At 40.7% G+C, this 20129-nt stretch overlaps 1 protein-coding gene across 3 annotated transcripts in view; it reads left to right on the forward strand.

Annotated features, from left to right (window-relative positions):
• The window catches only part of LOC129839709 (kinesin light chain 1-like), a 38402-nt gene extending 18530 nt beyond the window's left edge, over positions 1-19872 (forward strand). For 2 of the 3 annotated variants that reach the window (XM_055907289.1, XM_055907288.1), the window contains exons 8-16: positions 1556-1729; positions 2328-2427; positions 4566-4615; positions 5199-5254; positions 5370-5478; positions 5805-5921; positions 10983-11107; positions 17599-17662; positions 17939-19872. In XM_055907289.1, coding sequence (XP_055763264.1) covers positions 1556-1729; positions 2328-2427; positions 4566-4615; positions 5199-5254; positions 5370-5478; positions 5805-5921; positions 10983-11107; positions 17599-17662; positions 17939-18022 — 879 coding nt within the window. In that variant the 3' untranslated portion in view covers positions 18023-19872. Of the gene's footprint in view, positions 1-1555; positions 1730-2327; positions 2428-4565; positions 4616-5198; positions 5255-5369; positions 5479-5804; positions 5922-7486; positions 10095-10982; positions 11108-17598; positions 17663-17938 lie in introns of those variants that run through there. The other variant, XM_055907290.1, reaches the window with a different exon arrangement.
• The last annotated feature ends 257 nt before the right edge of the window (positions 19873-20129 follow it).

Here is a 20129-nt window from a genome sequence, read left to right on the forward strand (position 1 = left end):
AAAGTTCCGTAACAGTCAGTTGAAACATGTCAAACGATGTATTGAATCAATCATTAGGATGTTTTTAACATAAATCTTTAATAATGTTCCAACCGGAGAATTCCATTGTCTTCAGAAGTGCAATGGAACAGAGCTCCCTCTCGTGAACGCGCATGGTCAGCTCACGGCAGACCTTACTCATTCCCCTCTCCTTCGGCCCCACTTCACAGTAGAAGCATCAGACAAGGTTCTAGGGACTGTTGACATCTAGTGGAAGCCTTAGGAAGTGCAACATTACCAATATCCCACTAATCTTCAATAGGAGCTGAGTTGAAAATCAACCAACCTCAGATTTCCCACTTCCTGGTTGGATTTTTTTCTCAGGTTTTCGCCTGCCATATGAGTTCTGTTATACTCACAGACATCATTCAAACAGTTTTAGAAACTTGTACAAACTATCTCTGCAGCTGTACATGCCCATCTCTAAATAGCCCATCCAACTACCTACTCATCCCCATATTGTTTTTGTTAAAAATAATTGTTCTTGCACATCATCTGCACATCTATCACTCCAGTGTTAATTTGCTAAATTGTAATTACTTCGCTACTATGGCCTATTTATTGCCTTACCTCCTTACTCCATTTGCACACACTGTATATAGATTTTTCTATTGTGTTATTGACTCTACTTGTGTTTATCCCATGTGTAACTCTGTGTTTTTGTCGCACTGCTGTGCTTTAACTTGCCTAGGTCGCAGTTGCCTAACTTGTTAAATAAAGGTGAAAAATATATATATATATATATTTTAAATCGTTGATGTGTCTGTTACTTGAATTCTGTGAAGCATTTATTTGGTCTGCAATCTGAGGTACAATTTAACTAATGTATTTATCCTCTGCAGCAGAGTTAACTCTGGGTCTTCCTTTCCTATGGCAGTCCTCATGTTTCATCATAGCGTTGGATGGTTTTTGCGATTGCGCTTGAAGAAACTTTCAAGGTTCTAGACATTTTCCGCATTGACAGGCCTACATGTATTAAAGTAATGATGGACTGTTTCTCTTTGCTTATTTGAGCTGTTCTTGCCATAATATGGACTTAGGGCTAACTTCTGTGTACCACCCCTACCTTGTCACAACACAACTGATTGGCTCAAACGCATTAAGAAGGAAAGAAATTCCACAAATTAACAAGGCACACCTGTTAATTGAAATGAATTCCAGGTGACTACCTCAAAGCTGGTTGAGAGAATGCCAAGAGTGTGCAAAGCTGTCAAAGGCAAAGGGTGGCTACTTTGAAGAATCTCAAATATATTTTGATTTAACACTTTTTGGGTTACTACGTAGTTCCATATGTTATTTCATAGTTTTGATGTCTTCACTATTATTCGGCAATGTAGAAAATAGTAAAAATAAAGAAAAACCCTGGAATGAGTAGGTGTTCACTTTTGACTGAGACTTTATACAGTACATCTTAAAAAATGAGTTGCGTTGCCATCTTTAGAAGTGTTCCAATGATTATTTGGCTGCACCTCAACTCGTGTTGGTTGATGCTTCTGTCCTCTTGCCTCCCATATAGGTGCTGGGCAAGGACCATCCTGATGTGGCCAAGCAGCTGAACAACCTGGCCCTGCTGTGCCAGAATCAGGGCAAGTACGAAGAGGTGGAGTACTACTACTGCCGTGCCCTGGAGATCTACGAGCGCAAGCTGGGCCCTGACGACCCCAACGTGGCCAAGACCAAGAACAACCTGGTGAGGGGGCTGCCTGTCTTGACTGCCGTTCTTGACTACTGCTGCTCATGGGTGAACAACTCTGTGTCTGCTGGTTTTCTCTTTCATCTAACACTAATTGCACAGAAGTGCCGACACCTGGTTTCCCAGGTCTAAATCAGACGGCGGTTTCAAATTAAGAACAAAAACCTGCGGACACTAAGGCCCTGCAACACCGGTGTCAAACTCATTCCACAGAGTGTCTGTGTATGTGTCTGGGGGGATTTCGCTCCTCCCTTGCACTTGATTGATGAACTAACTCCCCACACCTACTTGTCTAGGGCTTAATAAAAATGTTTTAGAAAGACACTAGGCCTTCCGTGGAATGAGTTTGACAACCCTGTCCTATGAGAACCAAAGTTGCTCATCCTTGCCGTAGCTCTTTGATCCTGTTATGTTCTTATTTATATTGGTGGATGACTAAACAAGATGGTGCAGGGAATGAACTTTGTTTCCTTTTTAAGTCTCATTAACTGTGACGGTTGTTGCTTTGTGTAGATAAAACCTGGTTCGGTGATTCGCGTTGTGCATACTTTTAGTTCAAAGGTGAAATGTCTGAACCTTTTCTCTCGTCTCCCAGGCTTCGTGTTTCTTGAAGCAGGGGAAGTACAAGGAGGCGGAAGTCCTTTACAAAGAGATTCTCACCCAAGCTCACGAGAAGGAATTTGGATCCGTGGATGGTGAGCAAACTAGTCCGAAACTCGAAAGGGCCACAACAAACACTTGGGGGTAGTAGTCACTTTGCCTCCTTATTTGCAAACCTTTTTTTTTTCAATCTGTTCTTCATCTACTCAAAGATACAGTACGTTCTAGGGTTTCTTTCACATGAATTCAAAAGTCTTACGTTTCTCGAATGAACAATAGAGCGCTGGACTGTACTGACCACAGACATACAGTAAGTCTGTGGATCTGACATCGTAGAACACGTTATTTCACACGTAGCATTTTGTACTGGCTAACTGATTTGTTAAGTTTTGCCATCAATTGTTAGGACGGGTTATGACGCCCCAGTTAATGACAACGTAGTTGACAAGTCGACTTGAAGTGTAAGGGTTCATTGCTAATGAGAACATAGTCGACATTTGACTTCAACCACTTACAGAATAGTGCAGGCTAGATTTTTTTTTAAGAGCTGTTCAGTAAATAATTCAAAATAATGTTTTACTTTCTAGATCATAAAGAAAGCAACTGGTTACTAGGAGTATAGAGTATATGAAAGGATTGTTTTGTAGATTTTTTTTAATTTTTATATATTATTTTTTTTAGACGTAAAGATTTAGGATATTTGAAGGGCTAGCTGGCTAACTAACAGATTCTGTTTTGATAAATTCCTAAGTTGAAATAAGTATTTGGGGAAAAAAAACTTCTTCCCATATTGAGTGTATTGGGAACGTGAACATTTTTCCTATTTTCTAGCATTTGCTAGCTGTTTCTGATGCGCAATGAATGATCTTTTTCATTTGAGGTGTTATGGATGATCAAAGTGCCGTAAGGTTTTCTTGACCTTTCACTCTAAATGCCATGTCACGTTGTAGGATAGTCACATGATACACAACATGATACACAACACAACATGATACACAAGAATGAAGGTGAGTGGAACATTGATGGGGGTTTTTCCCCCCCAGAGTGAAATATGCACATTTCTGAAACAAGAACAAAATCCAACTTGGTTTACATAGGTGATGCTTATTATATTGCCCACCATTTTAATTATTTATTACCAGTTGCGATATAAAGAATGTGAACAAAGATATTTAAGTCTAGACTTTGTTCGTTTTGTGTTGCTTGTTTTTGTCTTGTGTAAAATTCCATACTTTTATATATTTTTCATGATTTTTGTGATGGTGACACATCTTATGTTTCATTGTATTTTTGGGTTCATCTGTCATGACGTCTCTTACTTCACCAACTTTCTTTGGAAATCCCTTCTTGAAGTAGTCTTGACACAATGCCTTCGTAACACTGTTATAGAATCACATACATGACCACTTACTACAGCCAACCTTTTCTTGTAACGACTAGCATAATACTTATGATGTCGCTGTAAAGAAAAGGTTGGTTATTGTACACTGTCAAACTTATTTTTTTTGATAGTCATGTTTTCTTCATTATGATTAGTGTTATTCAGGCTTAACATGTCAAGATATTTCAAGTAAGCTACCACATCCTTTTAATTTCTCATGTATTTTTCTTTACTGTGCTTCCGTTGTCTTTCAGTCACATGTTATGTTGATTTTGTATTGAATGTTTTTGACGTTGACAATATTCTTTAGATTTTATTTTGAATGATTTATAATATTTTTTTATGTCATTAAATATGCTTCATTTATTTTTGATCCATAATTAAATGAAATGCCTTTCATCAAAGTTCTCTCAAGATTTAACATGTGAAATGATGGGTTGACGTTTTCCCCATTTCCTTTTCCATATTCTCAATAAATTTGAGACATAATTGTGACCTTGTCTCTCTTGAGTTTCTCACTATGCCAATATATAATACACGGTTAATTAACAAATGGGTCTCAATTGATTATGTGAGGGGGTGTGGATGAATTTGAGGGATTATTAGAACTCTGGTCTCAGGTTGAAACAGCGTTTAAACAATCTCAAACCATTACTGAGATTGAGAGGTTGCGATAGGATCTCGTCTCACAAAAGAAAGGAACCATGTTTAACTGATGTTGCCTACATGTCGGCAAGGTGCAGGTGTCTACGTCTGTATCCTACCGTTTTGTTAAAATGCCTGTCTGTTACTTGTTGAGGATGTTTTTGCCAGCATACAGCACACTTTTCTCCTTCTCCTCTGTCTCTGCAGCTGAGAACAAGCCCATCTGGATGCATGCCGAGGAGCGGGAGGAGTGCAAGGTGAGTCTACGTAAAGTGTGTGTGTGTGTGTGTGTGTGCGAGAGCACAGGCATGTGGCAGTGGTGCCCATTTTTATAAGGAGTGCCTATTTTGTTTACTTGTCAATACTGTCTGGTCCCGTGTTCCTCAGTTGGTAGAGCATGGCGCTTGAAACACCAGGGTTGTGAGTTTGATTCCCACGGGGGACCAGTAAGAAACATTTCAAATGTACGTGCTCACTGTTGTAAGTTGCTTTGGATAAGAGCGTCTGCTAAATGTCAAAAACGAGGGGGGGGAAATGCTTATCTTTTGTAGACTCAGCGATATGACACTATACACATCGAGGCAGCAACATCCTGCTAACTGAAATCCGCAGCAACAAAAAGCTCTTTCCGAAGGTTCACATTGCTAACAGTCAGTAGTGGTGGTCTGGACAGATTTCAAATCTGTTTTCTCTAAGCAGGATGTTTTCCCCGCTGTGTTTGATGTCAAATATCTGAGTCAATCGGAAAGGACTTTTTGGAAAATGTGAGGGGTTTCCCTTTTTGTGACATGTATTTTTGTGCTCCTCTCTCCCCCTCCTTCTCTATCCTTGTATCACCAGAGCAAAGACGGCTATGGAGATTATGGCGGCTGGTATAAAAATTGCAAGGTGAACAGGTAAGAAGTCCACTTAAAGACTTGTTAGAACTACCGAAGCAAAGGAATGGCACTGATTAGCATCTCTAGTCACTGCAGTGGTTTTTGACGTGACCTTGGTGTGTGTGTCCGTCAGCCCCACTGTCAACACCACCCTGCGTAATCTGGGAGCTCTGTACCGCCGGCAAGGCAAGATAGAGGCCGCTGAGACCCTGGAGGAGTGTGCCTTGAGGTCCCGAAAACAGGTCAGCTCCTCTCTCACATTTTATAAAAACACACACACACACACACGTTCAAGCTTAAATCCAAACGTGTGTCTATTCAGTTATGGAAATGCTTGAACTGAAGGTAGACATCCACAGAGACTTTAAGATCTATTGTTGCATATTTGTTATTAGTGTTTTGCATCTGTATATTCATGGACTATTTTGCTTGATTGTGTGTTTGTGACTGCATGGTTTACGGATTTTTACCAATCAGTTGCACCAATTACTTTCAATAATAATAATAATGTTAGATCAAAAGGTGAAATGATATTGCAAAATTGAACGGATTTTTGTGTTTTGTTCAGGGTGTGGTGGAGCTGCAGAGAGACGGAGACAGGAGGAGGAGCAGGGAGAGTCTGAGCAGCGTAAAATATGAGAGCGCCTCCGAAGCGGGGGAGGACGGCAGCGTGGACTGGAACGGGGTGAGTGCACTGCACAGACACGCACACCTAAGACTTAATATATTATTTAGGAAGGCATAGAGTGCAAATGTACTGTGAAATATACACTATATATACAAAAGTATGTGTACACCCCTTCAAATTATTGTATTCAGCTATTTCAGCTTCACCCATTTGCTGTTTAAAATCAGCAATGCAATCTCCATAGAAAAACATTGGCAGTCGAATGGCCTTACTGAAGAGCTCCGTGACTTTCAACGTGGCACCGTCATAGGATGCCACCTTTCCAACAAGTCACTTATCAAATTTCTGCCCAGCTAGAGCTGCCCCGCTCAACTGTATGCTGTTATTGTCAAGTGGAAACATCTAGGAGCAGGAACGACTCAGCGGCGAAGGGGCAGGCCACACAAGCTCACGGAACAGGACCGCTGAAGTGCGTAAAAAATCGTCTGTCCTCGGTTGCATCACTCACTAACGAGTTCCAAACTGCCTCCGGAAACAACGTCAGCGCAGAACTGTTCGTTGGGAGCTTCATGAAATGGATTTCCGTGGCCGAGCAGCCGCACACAAGCCTCAGCTCATCATGCGTCGGCTGGAGTGGTGTAAAGGGCGCCACCATTGGACTCTCCAGCAGTGGAAACGTGTTCTCTGGCATCATAAATCACACTGGCAGTCTGACGGATTAACCTTGGTTTGGCGGTTGCTAGGAGAACTCTGCCTGCCCCAATGCATAGAGCCAACTGTAAAGTTTGGTGGAGGAGGAATAATGGTCTGGGGCTGTTTTTCATGGTTTGGGCTAAGCCCCTTAGTTCCAGTGAAGGGAAATCTTAACGCTACAGAATACAATGACATTTTAGACGGTTGTGTTTGTGGCAACAGTTTGGGGAAGGCCCTTTCCTGTTTCAGGCTTGTGGGAAGCATTAGAGTCGACGTGGGCCAGCACCCCTGCGGAACGCTTTCGACACCTTGTAGAGTCCATGCCCAGATGAATTGAGGCAGTTCAACATTAGGAAGGTGTTCCTAATGTTTGGTGTACTCGGTGTATAATGGTTTCTAACCAGTTTTAAAGCAGATTCTCCACAGCCCCGGTCCCTAACTGTAGATGGTTAGGAGCACGCTGCATTGCAGGGTGAGCAGACTGCTAAGGTGCCCCTAGAGTCCCACTGCGGTTCACACTGATGTCATTAGCTGACTGCGTTCAGTGCAGCATAGCGAATACTACAAAAGCTTTCTTCTCTAAACCGTTTCAAATGTGATATAATTGTCACAGTGTAGGGCCACAAATGATTGTCTTCTACATTTTAATTCTTTATGACAAAATGCAAATGTGCAGTCATTTGATACAGATTGATTAATATTGGTCATAAAATAATGTTCTAAGCTTTGATCTTTTAATCTTGCTGTATTCCTCTCTTGAAGGGTGTGTTAACCTTGTGTTTTTCTACCTGTGTTTTTGTCTCATCTTTCTCTTTTCTGCTGTATGTCTCTTCCTCCCCGTTCTGGTTCTCTCTCTCCTCACTTTCTCTTGTCTGTCTCTTTCGCTCTCCACTTTTCTTGTTCTCTTCTCTCTTTCTGTCCTCCATTAGGCCTAAATCAGCAGGATGACCTTCCTCCGCCTCACTCTCCTCAACCAATCAAGCCAATCGAATCAAAATGGATGTCTCTTGTCATTTCCTCTGTGTGAAGCCTCTTCTAATCTTTCATGGAGGACTCCTCCTTCATCCCCACTCCCAATTCTATCCCAAAACTGAGGATCCCTTTTACCTCCCATCCTTTCGGGGTCTCTCACTCCCACGCATGTTCTCTCTATCTTCTTGCATTGTCCACACTCTGCCCCTCTTCCCCTGGTCTCTTGCCCTCCTCCTCTTGCGTTGTCTTTATCCCTCTCTCTAGCCGTCTTGCGCTCTCGTTCATGCCCACTCATTCCTCTCATCATTCTGCGTCACATCTTCCAGCCTTTCTCTTCCTCTATCCCCCGTCTCTCCCTTCCTCTTGCCGTGTCATCACTTGTCTAGTATGTATGATATTCTAACCAATAAGAGACGGTGGACAGTGGCACCAGAGTCCAATTGAACACTGGAAACTTAACCATCAAAGAAAGCTGTGGTTGTTTGATTTTCTCTTTTCTGTTCTTCTTGTATGCAAATATGGTTGTTTTTCAATTGATCTCGATATTTCCACCAAGCACAGTCGCGCAGTTATAACGGCATCAATTATTGGTCCACTACCAAATGAGACCAGTCAGAATTGTTATCTCGTTTTGTTATCGCTGTGACCTTATTGGCCACTGACGAGCAACCAGCTAGAGTAGTGGTTTTTGTTTCGCTGCTGCCCGCTTTTTGTCCTGACATTTGACCAGGATTGATCTACCTTGGTGCCTTTTTTCACAAATTTTGTTAACTTGCAACTTGTTTTAAGTGTGACCATGACCCTTGTAAAATATTTATGCGTACCGTTATGTTATATAGGAGCCAATGTAAGACAATAAAAAAATATATAGTGACGCTATTATGATTCCAAGTCACGTCGCCACTTAAAAGCACCTTTTGAGTTTACACACCGATTACTTATGTTTTATTGAGATTACTGTATCTGTCTCCTGTTATTTTGTTTACTTTTAAATATTTTCTTATATAGGATAGTATTTATCTTTGCATTTTACCTCTAAGCAATTGCTTTATTATTATTATTATTATTATTATTATATAGCCATATGTTTAGTAATGATGGTGCCGGTTCCTGACTATGGTATTGACGTTTTAAAGAGGAACAGCTTACTAACTGTAGAATCAGTGTCTTTTGAATTGAATGGCATTGTGCAAATTGCTTTCTCCAAGGCCATAGCTTGGGAAAAAAATGTTCTCTCTAATTATGCTCCAAGCTAGAGAACTTGTTTCATATTTTCAAGTAGCCATTGAAAAGGGACACAAACACCAGAGACACAGAAACACACACATTTAATGTACACTGCTGCACCAAGTTGTTGTATTTGACTTTGTAAGCTTCTGAGTGGCATTTCGTGAGTTCACTTATTTGGTTTTAGCCTAATGGTCCTCTTGTTGTTCCTCGCACAGCTTTCCCTCTTGTTATCGTCTCGTCTTAAAAGCCTACTTTACCCTGCTATGACGCAAGGCAGTCGTAACAGCTTATGTTAGTTTATAACACCTATGAACAGCCATGGCGCGCACATGAAACGACCAAGGTGAGCTATCTTGTCAGCCAACAACCTAGTTACCTTGAACACGGTGACATGTGACCTAGCCGGCTGCTCATAAGACATATGTTATAAATTGACATCAGATTTTATGAACTCTCCTGATGGCAACATTGCTATGCTTACAGCAGCTTAAAGATCGGCTTTAGATTGGGGATTTAAGTTAGGTGTGAGCATTGTGAGGCATCGTTGAACAATTATGTTACCTGAATGTAAAGATTTTTCAAACCGCGCTGTAGCTTGAAATGTACTCCTTGTTGTCCCCTAACTTTCCCATGTTTTTATTTTATATTTTCCATGTTTCAGTCACTTTAGTTTAGAATGAGGGAAACTATCTTCATATGATGTATTTTAGGCTGAATAAGTGTAGTACTAGTAACTAACCTAGCTAGCCAGTCGTTTCAGCATTAGCCAACACCACCAAATTGAAGTTGCCTGTATGCCATGTAGTTACTCTATAAGCACTTTAACTATTATATAATAACTGTATCACAAGCAGTGCAGGTATATACTAGTACATCATAGTACATCTACAGATGTGTTAAAGTGCATGTGCTAAACCTAAACACATGCTGTACTATGAGACTGTTACTTCAGTTAGTTCATGTGTAGTTAAAGGTAATTACACTTGATACCGTATGAAAATGCAATTCCGTGTAACTGGCGTTTTGGTATCTCGGTGTAAAGAGACGGCTCCAATGTTGCTAACCGATTTAAAAATATATATATATAAATATAATAATAAACGGTAATAGTGGAGCTAGCCAATTCTGAAACACACTGGCTGGTAGGCCTATGTAGTGGAGCAATGTAGCTACGTCCCACTTTATTTCATTGGTCTGTCTGTAGAATGCTCTCCATTACTAATACTCCTGTCCTGGCATTGTGTAGGCCTACGTACACCCTCCCTTTGTTGCATTGTGATGAATGCGTCTCTTAACTTTGTTTGACATTGACTGAAAATAAAGACTTTCATTTGGGCTTTTCTTTGGCTGGATGCTTGTGTAAACCGACCTGACGGGGAACCCCACATCCAATATGGTCTCTCTCACTCACTCTCTTTATCTCGCCCCTCTGGAGTCCATTGACCTAGTTTCACAACCCGGAAGCTCTGGTGCATGAAGGCTTCACTGCCATACTAAAATGTAGTACGCTGCAGATTTAATCCAATTACATTTCACCCCCTTCTACCTGAAGTGTGCACTTAGTGTCTAAGTACTGAAGGTTTGCTTCAGTTGTGGTAGGGCATGAAAGACTAGTTTCTCAAAGCAAAGAGCATTTCTACGGCTTCATCCTATTCATACATTTTTGTTTGAAATGTATTATCTTCGACACACTGTAAATTCCTCTCCTGCCCCCTACTGGAGAAGTACTGATTTTGAAATAATGCCCTTGACTATGCCTTAGCGAGGGCAGGGTTAGGTTTGGTAGCTTCTCGTCTGCCGCCTTCTTTTGTACTGGTCTGAAAAATACTGAACAGTATAAAACCATAGGGTGGATACAAATTTGTGGACTTCATTTTAGTCTTTCAGTACTAACCCTAACCCATCATAGCAGATGAAGGAAAGGAGACAAGGTGAGTATGAGTAAGCCACTTTACTAGATTGTTGATGCGCCCCTGGAGAGCCCTTAGGTCTGCAGGCTTTTGTTCGAGGCCAGCACAAAAAAAAAACCTAAGTGAGTATTGTGAAAGGAAGTTTCAGGATGGCAGCCGAGATTTATTGCTGATGCTTTTTGGACACAATTTGTCAAAGCAATCTGGTATGTTTGGGCTGGACTGGAAAATAATGTGCACACCCCCCGGGGTCTATCAGGAATGGATTGGGAGACTGAGTTTCCAGGACTGTCTGACCCTGGTGTTGTTTCAGGATGGCAGTGGGAGCCTGAGGAGAGCAGGATCGATGGGGAGGCTCCGGGACGTCTTACGGCGAAGCAGCGAGATGCTGGTGAAGAAACTACAGGGGAACGGTCCCCCCGACCCACGCAACCCCCAGTAAGAGAAACATGCCCAAACACACAGTGCCTATTGAGTCCTCACACCCCATGCACAATTCTAACATTTTGCTGCCTTAAAAGGTACAATATGTAATACTTCTTCATTCAAATGGCTCTAAATGCCCATAATAAAGTGGCAAGGATCAGAGAATAAAATGCTTTGAAGATTACATAATAACTTCAGACCCCAGTGTTGCGCCTCTGGCAGCTGCTAGTATAACAGTGTTCGAGTGCGATTTGGCTGTAGGATTTGGCCTGTGTGCTCTCACATAAGATGCGTGGCCACTTGCTTTTCGAAGGACCCAAGACCCATCTGACAATAGCAGTTCTTGGAGTTTGCGAAACAGCATTGGCACCTGGATTGAAACCGGTGCTATGGACCGACGACATGAAATAGAGCTCTTTGGCCACACACACACACCGGTGGTGAGTTTGGCATCGGAAAACGGATGTGGTGTCCGCAACAAACGCTGACACTACACATCCAAGTATACCTGACCAAATTATGAAAGACGAGCATTGTAATTTTGCATTCTGTAAAGTGAGTTTTGAAAAGGTGAGGAAATGATTGGTGTCTAACAACAATGAAAAGCCACTGGGGTCTGACAACTTGGATGGAAAATGACTGAGGATAATAGTGGATGATATTGCCACTCCTATTTGCCATATCTTCAGTCTAAGCCTACTAGAATGTGTGTGTGCTCCCAGGCTTGGAGGGAAGCACAGGTCATTCCGCTACCCAAGAATAGTAAAGCCCCCCTTTACTGGCTGAAATAGCTGACCAATCAGCCTGTTACCAACCCGTAGTAAACTTTTGGAAAGAATTGTTTGACCAGATACAATGCTATTTTACAGTAATCAAATTGACTACAAACTTTCAGCATGTGTATATGGGAAGAACATTCAACAAGCACAGCAGTTACACAAATGACTGATGATTGGCTTAGAGAAATTGATTGTGGGGGCTGTTTTGTTAGACTTCAGTGTGGCTTTTGACATTATTGATCATAGTCTTATGTGTTATGGCTTTTATACCCCCTGCTATATTGTGGATAAAGAGTTATTTGTCTAACAGAACACAGAGGGTGTTCTTTAATGGAAGTTTTTCCAACATAATCCAGGTAGAATCAGGAATTCCCCAGGGCAGCTGTCTAGGCCAATTTTACTTTTTTCAATCTTTACTAATGACATGCCACTGGCTTTAACACTTTACAAAAAAATGCAGTTAGTTTCAGAGAGGTGGGTGGCAAGGAATAAGTTAGTAAAAGCATTGTTGTTTGGGACAAATAATTGACTAAACCTCAGCTAAGTCTTGTAATAAATAATGTGGAAATTGAGCAAGTTGAGGTGACTAAACCGCTTGGCGTAACCCTGGATTGTAAACTGTCATGGTCAAAACATATTGATACAACAGTAGCTAAGAGGAGTATATCAATAAGGCGCTGCTCTGCCTTAACAGCACTATCAACCAGGCAGGTCCTATAGGACCTGGTTTTGTTGCCCCTGGACTACTGTAAAGGTGTGTGGTCAGGTGCAACAGAAAAGGACTTAGGAAAGTTGCAATTGGCTCAGAACAGGGCAGCACGGCTGGCCCTTGGATGTACACAGAGAGCTAATATTAATAATATGCATGTCAATCTGTTTTTATGAGAGGTATTGACATGTTGAATGCACCAAGCTGTCTGTTTGAACTGCTGGCGCACAGCTCGGACACCAAAGCATACCCCACAAAACATGCCACCAGAGGTCTCTTCATAGTCCCCAAGTCCAGAACAGACTATGGGAGGCGCACAGTACTACATAGAGCCATGACTACATGGAACTCTATTCCACATCAAGTAAATGATGTAAGCAGTCAAATTAGATTTTTTTTAAAAGATAAAAATACACCTTATGGAACAGAGGGGACTGTGAAGCAACACAAACCGTAGGCACAGACACATGTATACATACACACGATAACATGCGCACTAATAATATAATAATAATAATAATATATTCCATTTAGCAGACGCTTTTATCCAAAGCGACTTACAGCCATGCATGCATACACAGAAACCCTGACCCAACATTCACTGAGTGATTGTAGGCAGCGCCAGATTACAGAACAGACAGGCAGGGCACGTGCCCTGGAGCCCCCAACCTCCAGGGGGCCGCCAACCCCCCCCCCAATTTATTTATTTTTGATAAATGTGAAGAATTGCGGGAAATTAGATTGGAAACCGCAAAATGTTCTCTCAGCCTCATGGCAAAATGTGTAGAATTGCAGAAAATTTGCTTTAAAACTACAACATTTTCTCTAAGCCTCATAAAAGAATGTGTAGAAATAGCATTATATAACTGCATATATTTCTCTCTGCACCATGGCAAAAACTGTTTTACAAAAAAATAAATATATATATATATATATATTGTTTTCTTCTATTATTTGAATATACTATACATACACATGGATTTAGTACTGTAGATATGTAGTAATGGTGGAGTAGGGGCCTGTGTCCACACAGTGTGTTGTGAAATCTGTGAATGTATTATGTTTAAAATTGTATGAACTGCTTTAATTTTGCTCGACCCCAGGAAGAGTAGCTGCTGCCTTGGCACCAGCTAATGGGGATCCATAATAAATACAAATACCTACTGTAAAATGTGGTGGGGGGCTTTGATGTTATGGGGTTATTTTGCTTCCACTGTTCCTGGGGCCCTTAAGGTCAAAAGCGGCTTCAAAGCCTTTCATTGGCCAAGACATAGCATCAGTAATCCAGGGTTTGTATACATCGTTGGTTGAACCCTCACTGCAGGAACAATAAATAATAGTGGAAGCCTCATATCCAAGCTCAGTTTTTGCAGTGTGTAAATTTAGATAATGAATAATACGAGATGCTCAGAGACCAGGTTGGGTTAGGCACAGGGGTGGTTAGTGACAGATCGCCTGTTTTTACATGCCGAAATAGCCAACTAACGTACGTTGGACACTTGCGCCACATGAAAATAAAGCCCCTTAGTTCGTCTTCTTTACAAAATGTTGTCATGGAATTTTTTTTATTTCCAACAACCAATCAGCAACTGAAAGTTGACATTGGTTGACTGACAGTGGCTGGAAATACAATTAGATTTCTCAAGTAAGCAAATAGTTAGCCAACATTATACTACATCTAAAGTAACTCTGAAGTCAAGGTTTTGTCTGTCAAAAATTGAATAAAAACTGCTGTATTTTTGTAAGCTATTGTTAGAATTGCTAGGTTTTTATGACTATAGTTGCTCGCTAATGTGGCAACACAGCCATGTCTAAAGTAAATTTGACGTCATTATGATGAAGTGGTTTCCTACTAATTATTTGCGTACTTTTAGTTGTGTTCACACTCCCAAGCCACTATAGTGAAGTGATTATGGACATTATAGGTCAGAGCCATGGTTGAGTGGTAACACTCCCAGCATAAGTCACATGTACAAATCTCCCCGCTTGAGACCAGGGTTCAATCCCCGCATTTGTATATCCCAATGTTTCTCTCACCTGCTTGAAGAGGGCAGTCCATAAGTGCAGACAAAGGATATCAAGGTTCTGGACAGATTCTGTATGGAGAAATGGTCTAAGATCCCTCCCATTGTGTTCGCCAATCTCATAAAACATTTTAGAAAAAGGCTGTGTGTGCCAATATATTTGACCCCTGTCTTTTATCGATTTTGTATTTATTACTTGTTAAACAAAATCTCTCTTTCTCTGAGCAATTGTATTAGTATAAAATACTATAACTGTAAAACAAAAATATATATTGCTCAGTATTTGTATTATTATATAAATATTTTGCTGATCTTTATCAGGGTGCCAATAATTTTGGACCTGACTACAATACTTTCTATCTGGTTTTAGACATTCAATCAGGGATGACCGGTATGGATATTCTGGACTGTTACCAATATCCATTTATTTTATGGCCTTCTGAACCACTATAGCACAGATAGCAACTTGGGTGCATCTTCTATGTTCATAAGGCTATTAAGACAAATTGTGAAATTACTTAAATATCTTAATTTTTTTTATTACACCTTTATTTAACCAGGTAGGCAAGTTGAGAACAAGTTCTAATTTACAATTGCGACCTGGCCAAGATAAAGCAAAGCAGTTCGACACATACAACAACGCAGAGTTACACATGGAGTAAAACAAACATACAGTCAATAATAAAGTAGAAAAATAAGTCTATATACAATGTGAGCAGATGAGATAAGGGGGGTAAAGGCAAAAAAAGGCCATGGTGGCAAAGTAAATACAATATAGCAAGTAAAACACTGGAATGGTAGATTTGCAGTGGAATGTGCAAAGTAGAAATAATGGGGTGGAAAGGAGCAAAATAAATAAATACAGTAGGGGAAGAGGTAGTTGTTTGGGCTAAATTATAGATGGGCTATGTACAGGTGCAGTAATCTGTCAGTTGCTCTGACAGCTGGTGCTTAAAGCTAGTGAGGGAGATAAGTGTTTACAGTTTCAGAGACTTTTGTAGTTCGTTCCAGTCATTGGCAGCAATGACTCCAAAGGAGGAATTGGTTTTGGGGGTGACCAGAGAGATATACCTGCTGGAGCGCGTGCGACAGGTGGGTGCTGCTATGGTGACCAGCGAGCTGAGATAAGGGGGGACTTTACCTAGCAGGGTCTTGTAGATGACCTGGAGCCAGTGGGTTTGGCGACGAGTATGAGGCGAGGGCCAGCCAACGAGAGCGTACAGGTCGCAGTGGTGGGTAGTATATGGGGCTTTGGTGACAAAACAGATGGCACTGTGATAGACTGCATCCAATTTATTGAGTAGGGTATTGGAGGCTATTTTGTAAATGACATCGCCGAAGTCGAGGATCGGTAGGATGGTCAGTTTTACAAAGGTATGTTTGGCAGCATGAGTGAAGGATGCTTTGTTGCGAAATAGGAAGCCAATTCTAGATTTAACTTTGGATTGGAGATGTATGATGTGAGTCTGGAAGGAGAGTTTACAGTCTAACCAGACACCTAGATATTTGTAGTTGTCCACATACTCGAAGTCAGAACCGTCCAGAGTAGTGATGCTGGACGGGCGGGCTGGTGCAGGCAGCGATCGGTTGAATAGCATGCATTTTGTTTTACTTGTATTTTAAGAGCAGTTGGAGGCCACTGAAGGAGAGTTGTATGGCATTGAAGCTCGTCTGGAGGGTTGTTAACAGTGTCCAAAAAAGGGCCAGAAGTATACAGAATGGTGTCGTCTGCGTAGAGGTGGATCAGAGACTCACCAGCAGCAAGAGCGTCATCATTGATGTATACAGAGAAGAGAGTTGCCCCAAGAATTGAACCCTGCGGCACCCCATAGAGACTGCCAGAGGCCCGGACAACAGGCCCTCCGATTTGACACACTGACCTCTATCAGAGAAGTAGTTGGTGAACCAGGCGAGGCAATCATTTGAGAAACCAAGGCTATCGAGTCTGCCGATGAGGATGTGGTGATTGACAGTCGAAAGCCTTGGCCAGGTCAATGAATACGGCTGCACAGTATTGTTTCTTATCGATGGAGGTTAAGATATCGTTTAGGACCATGAGCGTGGCTGAGGTGCAGCCATGACCAGCTCTGAAACCAGATTGCATAGCGGAGAAGGTGCGGTGGGATTCGAAATGGTCGGTAATCTGTTTGTTGACTTGGCTTTCGAAGACCTTAGAAAGGCAGGGTAGGATAGATATAGGTCTGGAGCAGTTTGGGTCAAGAGTGTCCCCCCCCTTTGAAGAGGGGGATGACCGCATATGGGAAAGGTTTAAAAATATATATTTGCATAACAGTGACTCAGGAAATACGGTGCTTTGGAGGCTGAAGGGGCTTTAAATGCCAAAATGTGATTCATTTCAGTACAATGTTTCCCTATCTGATTTCCATGCTGTCTCAATAGTGTCAAAATACCCTGGCCTAAAAAGTATATATATTTAGATTACAATATTCACACATTGGACATTATTTTAAGCAAGTACCTAAAAAAAAAAAAAAAAAAAAGTGTATCCCCTTTCCACTCTAATCTTCACTATCTTAAAATTGTGTTTCTGCAACTACAGCATCAAGTCTGACCCTGCATTTTTGGTTAAGGATAATGCTGCTGTTTTTTCCCCCAGCTATTGTCTTCCTCATAATTAGGACCACCAACCCAACACTTCTGTATAAGATTCAGTTGAGGAATAAATAGCACGAAAATAATCTTAAATGTACTGTTATATTCATGATTAATCTCACATGAAGCTATGCTATTCTGAGCAGATATTCAGTAACGGTGTTACTGAATCATAATAAAAAAAAGAAATGAAATGCACCTGATAAATGTGTAAACAAATTAAAATGTTGTGACATTCATTTGACACCCCTCTATTCATGCTTGGTCCAGTACCCTTCAGTGGCCTCACGCACGCACACACTCGCCAAAGCATAAAACATTTCATATAAATTGGCTTAAGACCCACTCCAATGAAAAGGCTTTGTTTTTCCTTTGCAGTATGAAACGAGCTGCCTCTCTGAACTATTTGAACAAGAGCAGTGATGACGACGACTCCTTTCAGGTAACACGTCTCCTAGTGGATATATTCCGTTATTCATACTTCTTGCTTAGTTTGCATTATGGCCTTGTAGCAACTTATCAGCTGCCTGCTGGATAGTTCACCTTAGTTCACCCAGGACCACGATACCTGTTCTAAAATCACCCCCACTATTCTCTCTCTTCAGAATCAAGTTTAGCGATAAAGCATGACCTTGTATTTTTTTTTTTTTTTTTTTTGTATTTCTTTCATTTTCTCTCTCTCTGTCTCTCTCTCTCCCCCTCCTCTTTCTCTCTACAGAGTCCAGCAGGTGACAGGAGGCTAAGGCAGAGCAGGAACCTGAGTTCCAGTACTGTTGACCTCTACAGTGGAACTGGAAACTGAACACACACTCTCCCAACGGTTTTTCCAAATATGATGTTTAATTTTCACTTGTGCCATTCTGAATCTAAATTCTGTAGTTTCCATTCCTACATTTAAACACTGTTTAATGTTATTGCTGCTTTCTAGACAAATTGTACAAATTTTGTAGACTTTCTGTAGAATTCAAAAAATATATTGTAAAAATGTGCTTGGTTTTAATGTCATTGATATATTGTGAGATTAGACAGTGAGAATCCTTACTGCTTGGATTAGTTTGATACAAATCCCCTTAAGGTGCTCTGTGCAAACAGACACTCAGGGCAGTGTATTGTGGACCGTAGTGTTTCACATGGAGACCAAGCATGGTTATTAGCTATTATTCACTATACCTGCAGATTCCGAATGCATGGTGGGTCAGTACTCTTCCCAAATCAGAGAGGATTATTCTTTTCGAGAGCTGTCCAATTCAGCCATTACGCTTCTTTTTACACTGTTTTCTCCCTTTTCCGTAACCATGAAGATACTCGGTACTGTAGTTAAATAGTAATTAAGTCATGAAGATGGTATTCATGAATATAGAATCAAATATATCTGCTATTGTAAAGGGGTACCTCACCTCATAAAAATGTAAATGAAGAAAATAGTTGATGGAACCAGATATTTCTTGTTTATATAGCCACTACAGCTTAGCCTTGAGCATTGTTGAGTGTAAAACAATTGAAGTGGTGCTAGGACTCCTGTTTTGCTTGTTTCAAATGACTTATTTTTTGACCGTGTTTATTAGTTAGGGTGTTCTCAGAGATTTTCAAGTAAAGGGGCAATATGAACACAAATAAACAACTCTTGGGGGGGGGGGGTGCGCAGCTACTGAAATTAACCTTAATCTAAGTACTTACTCAGTAAAGGCCAAATGCAATTATAATTTTTAGGTTAGATGGTAACCACATATTGACCTGGTTATTTTACATTTCTTCAGGCAATTCAGGTAATTATTTTTCTCAGGGTCTGGGATCGAGTGTTTCCCAAAGCTATACTTTCCAATGCTGTATCAATTCATGCAATACACTCTTCGAAAAAAGGGTTCTTCGGGTGTCTCCATAGAAGAAACCTTTTGGGTTCCATGTAGAACCGAAAAGGGCTTCTTGAAAGGTTTCTCGTATGGGGACAGCCAAAGAACCCTTGTAGGTTCTAGATAGCACCTTTTTTCCTAAGCGTGTAACTAAGCCATGTCTTCCCTGGTCTTGATCTGTTTGTGCTCTTGCCCACGCCATTGCACATTGTCAAGCCCAACAGTCAAGCCTCACAGCAAACATTTTTATGTTTGGCATGATAACACAAACATACTGGCACGGGCTAACTTTCTATGGATGTCAAAATGTTCCAATGTTGAAGAGTGGAGGCTCATTTTCTCTTTAGCTTTTCCTCCCTAAGAACGTTGGAGAGACACAAAGTAAAACATTTTGTTTTCATTCAGCCATGCAAGAGATGCGTTCCATTAGATCTATTTACCAGTTGTAGCACAGAAATCAAATTATATAATGAAACATTATTGTTTTATTGAGTTTATCATATGAAATAGTATTGCACTAAAAAGATCATTAGGCTTGAATTGTGAATATATTTTAATATTTAATACTTGTTTAAATATGACTAAGATTTCAAATGTTTCACTTCGGTGCTATATATGTGTTAATATATGTAGATCGGAAGGTTTTTCATATTCAGATGACTCAATGTTTTAAAGGGTCTTTTAGTGGTGTAAAACTGATTGTTAACCATTTTCAGTTTAAGATATTCTTCTCATGCAATCATTTTCAGTCAGAATTCCTTCATTGAATGTAAACAAACCCTTAATAAAATAGCTGCTATCATATCCTGGTATTGTTTGTTATTACTAACCTTTTGATAGCCTTTGACTGTGGACAGAATGTAGACACCATGCTGTATGCATAACTGCAGTCATTTCAGTGCTGGGTAATCATAGCAAGCCATCAGCAGTTGTCTTGAGAAAATGGCTCAAACTATAACTTATCAAGGGGTATCGCTTTTCTAATAATGGAAATTGAATGTAACATAATAGAACAAGAACAGCATGCTGAATAGAATGAACAAAATAGAGTCCGACGAT

The sequence above is a fragment of the Salvelinus fontinalis genome, chromosome 40, assembly GCF_029448725.1.
Source record: "Salvelinus fontinalis isolate EN_2023a chromosome 40, ASM2944872v1, whole genome shotgun sequence".
In the NCBI taxonomy this organism is placed as follows: domain Eukaryota; kingdom Metazoa; phylum Chordata; class Actinopteri; order Salmoniformes; family Salmonidae; genus Salvelinus; species Salvelinus fontinalis.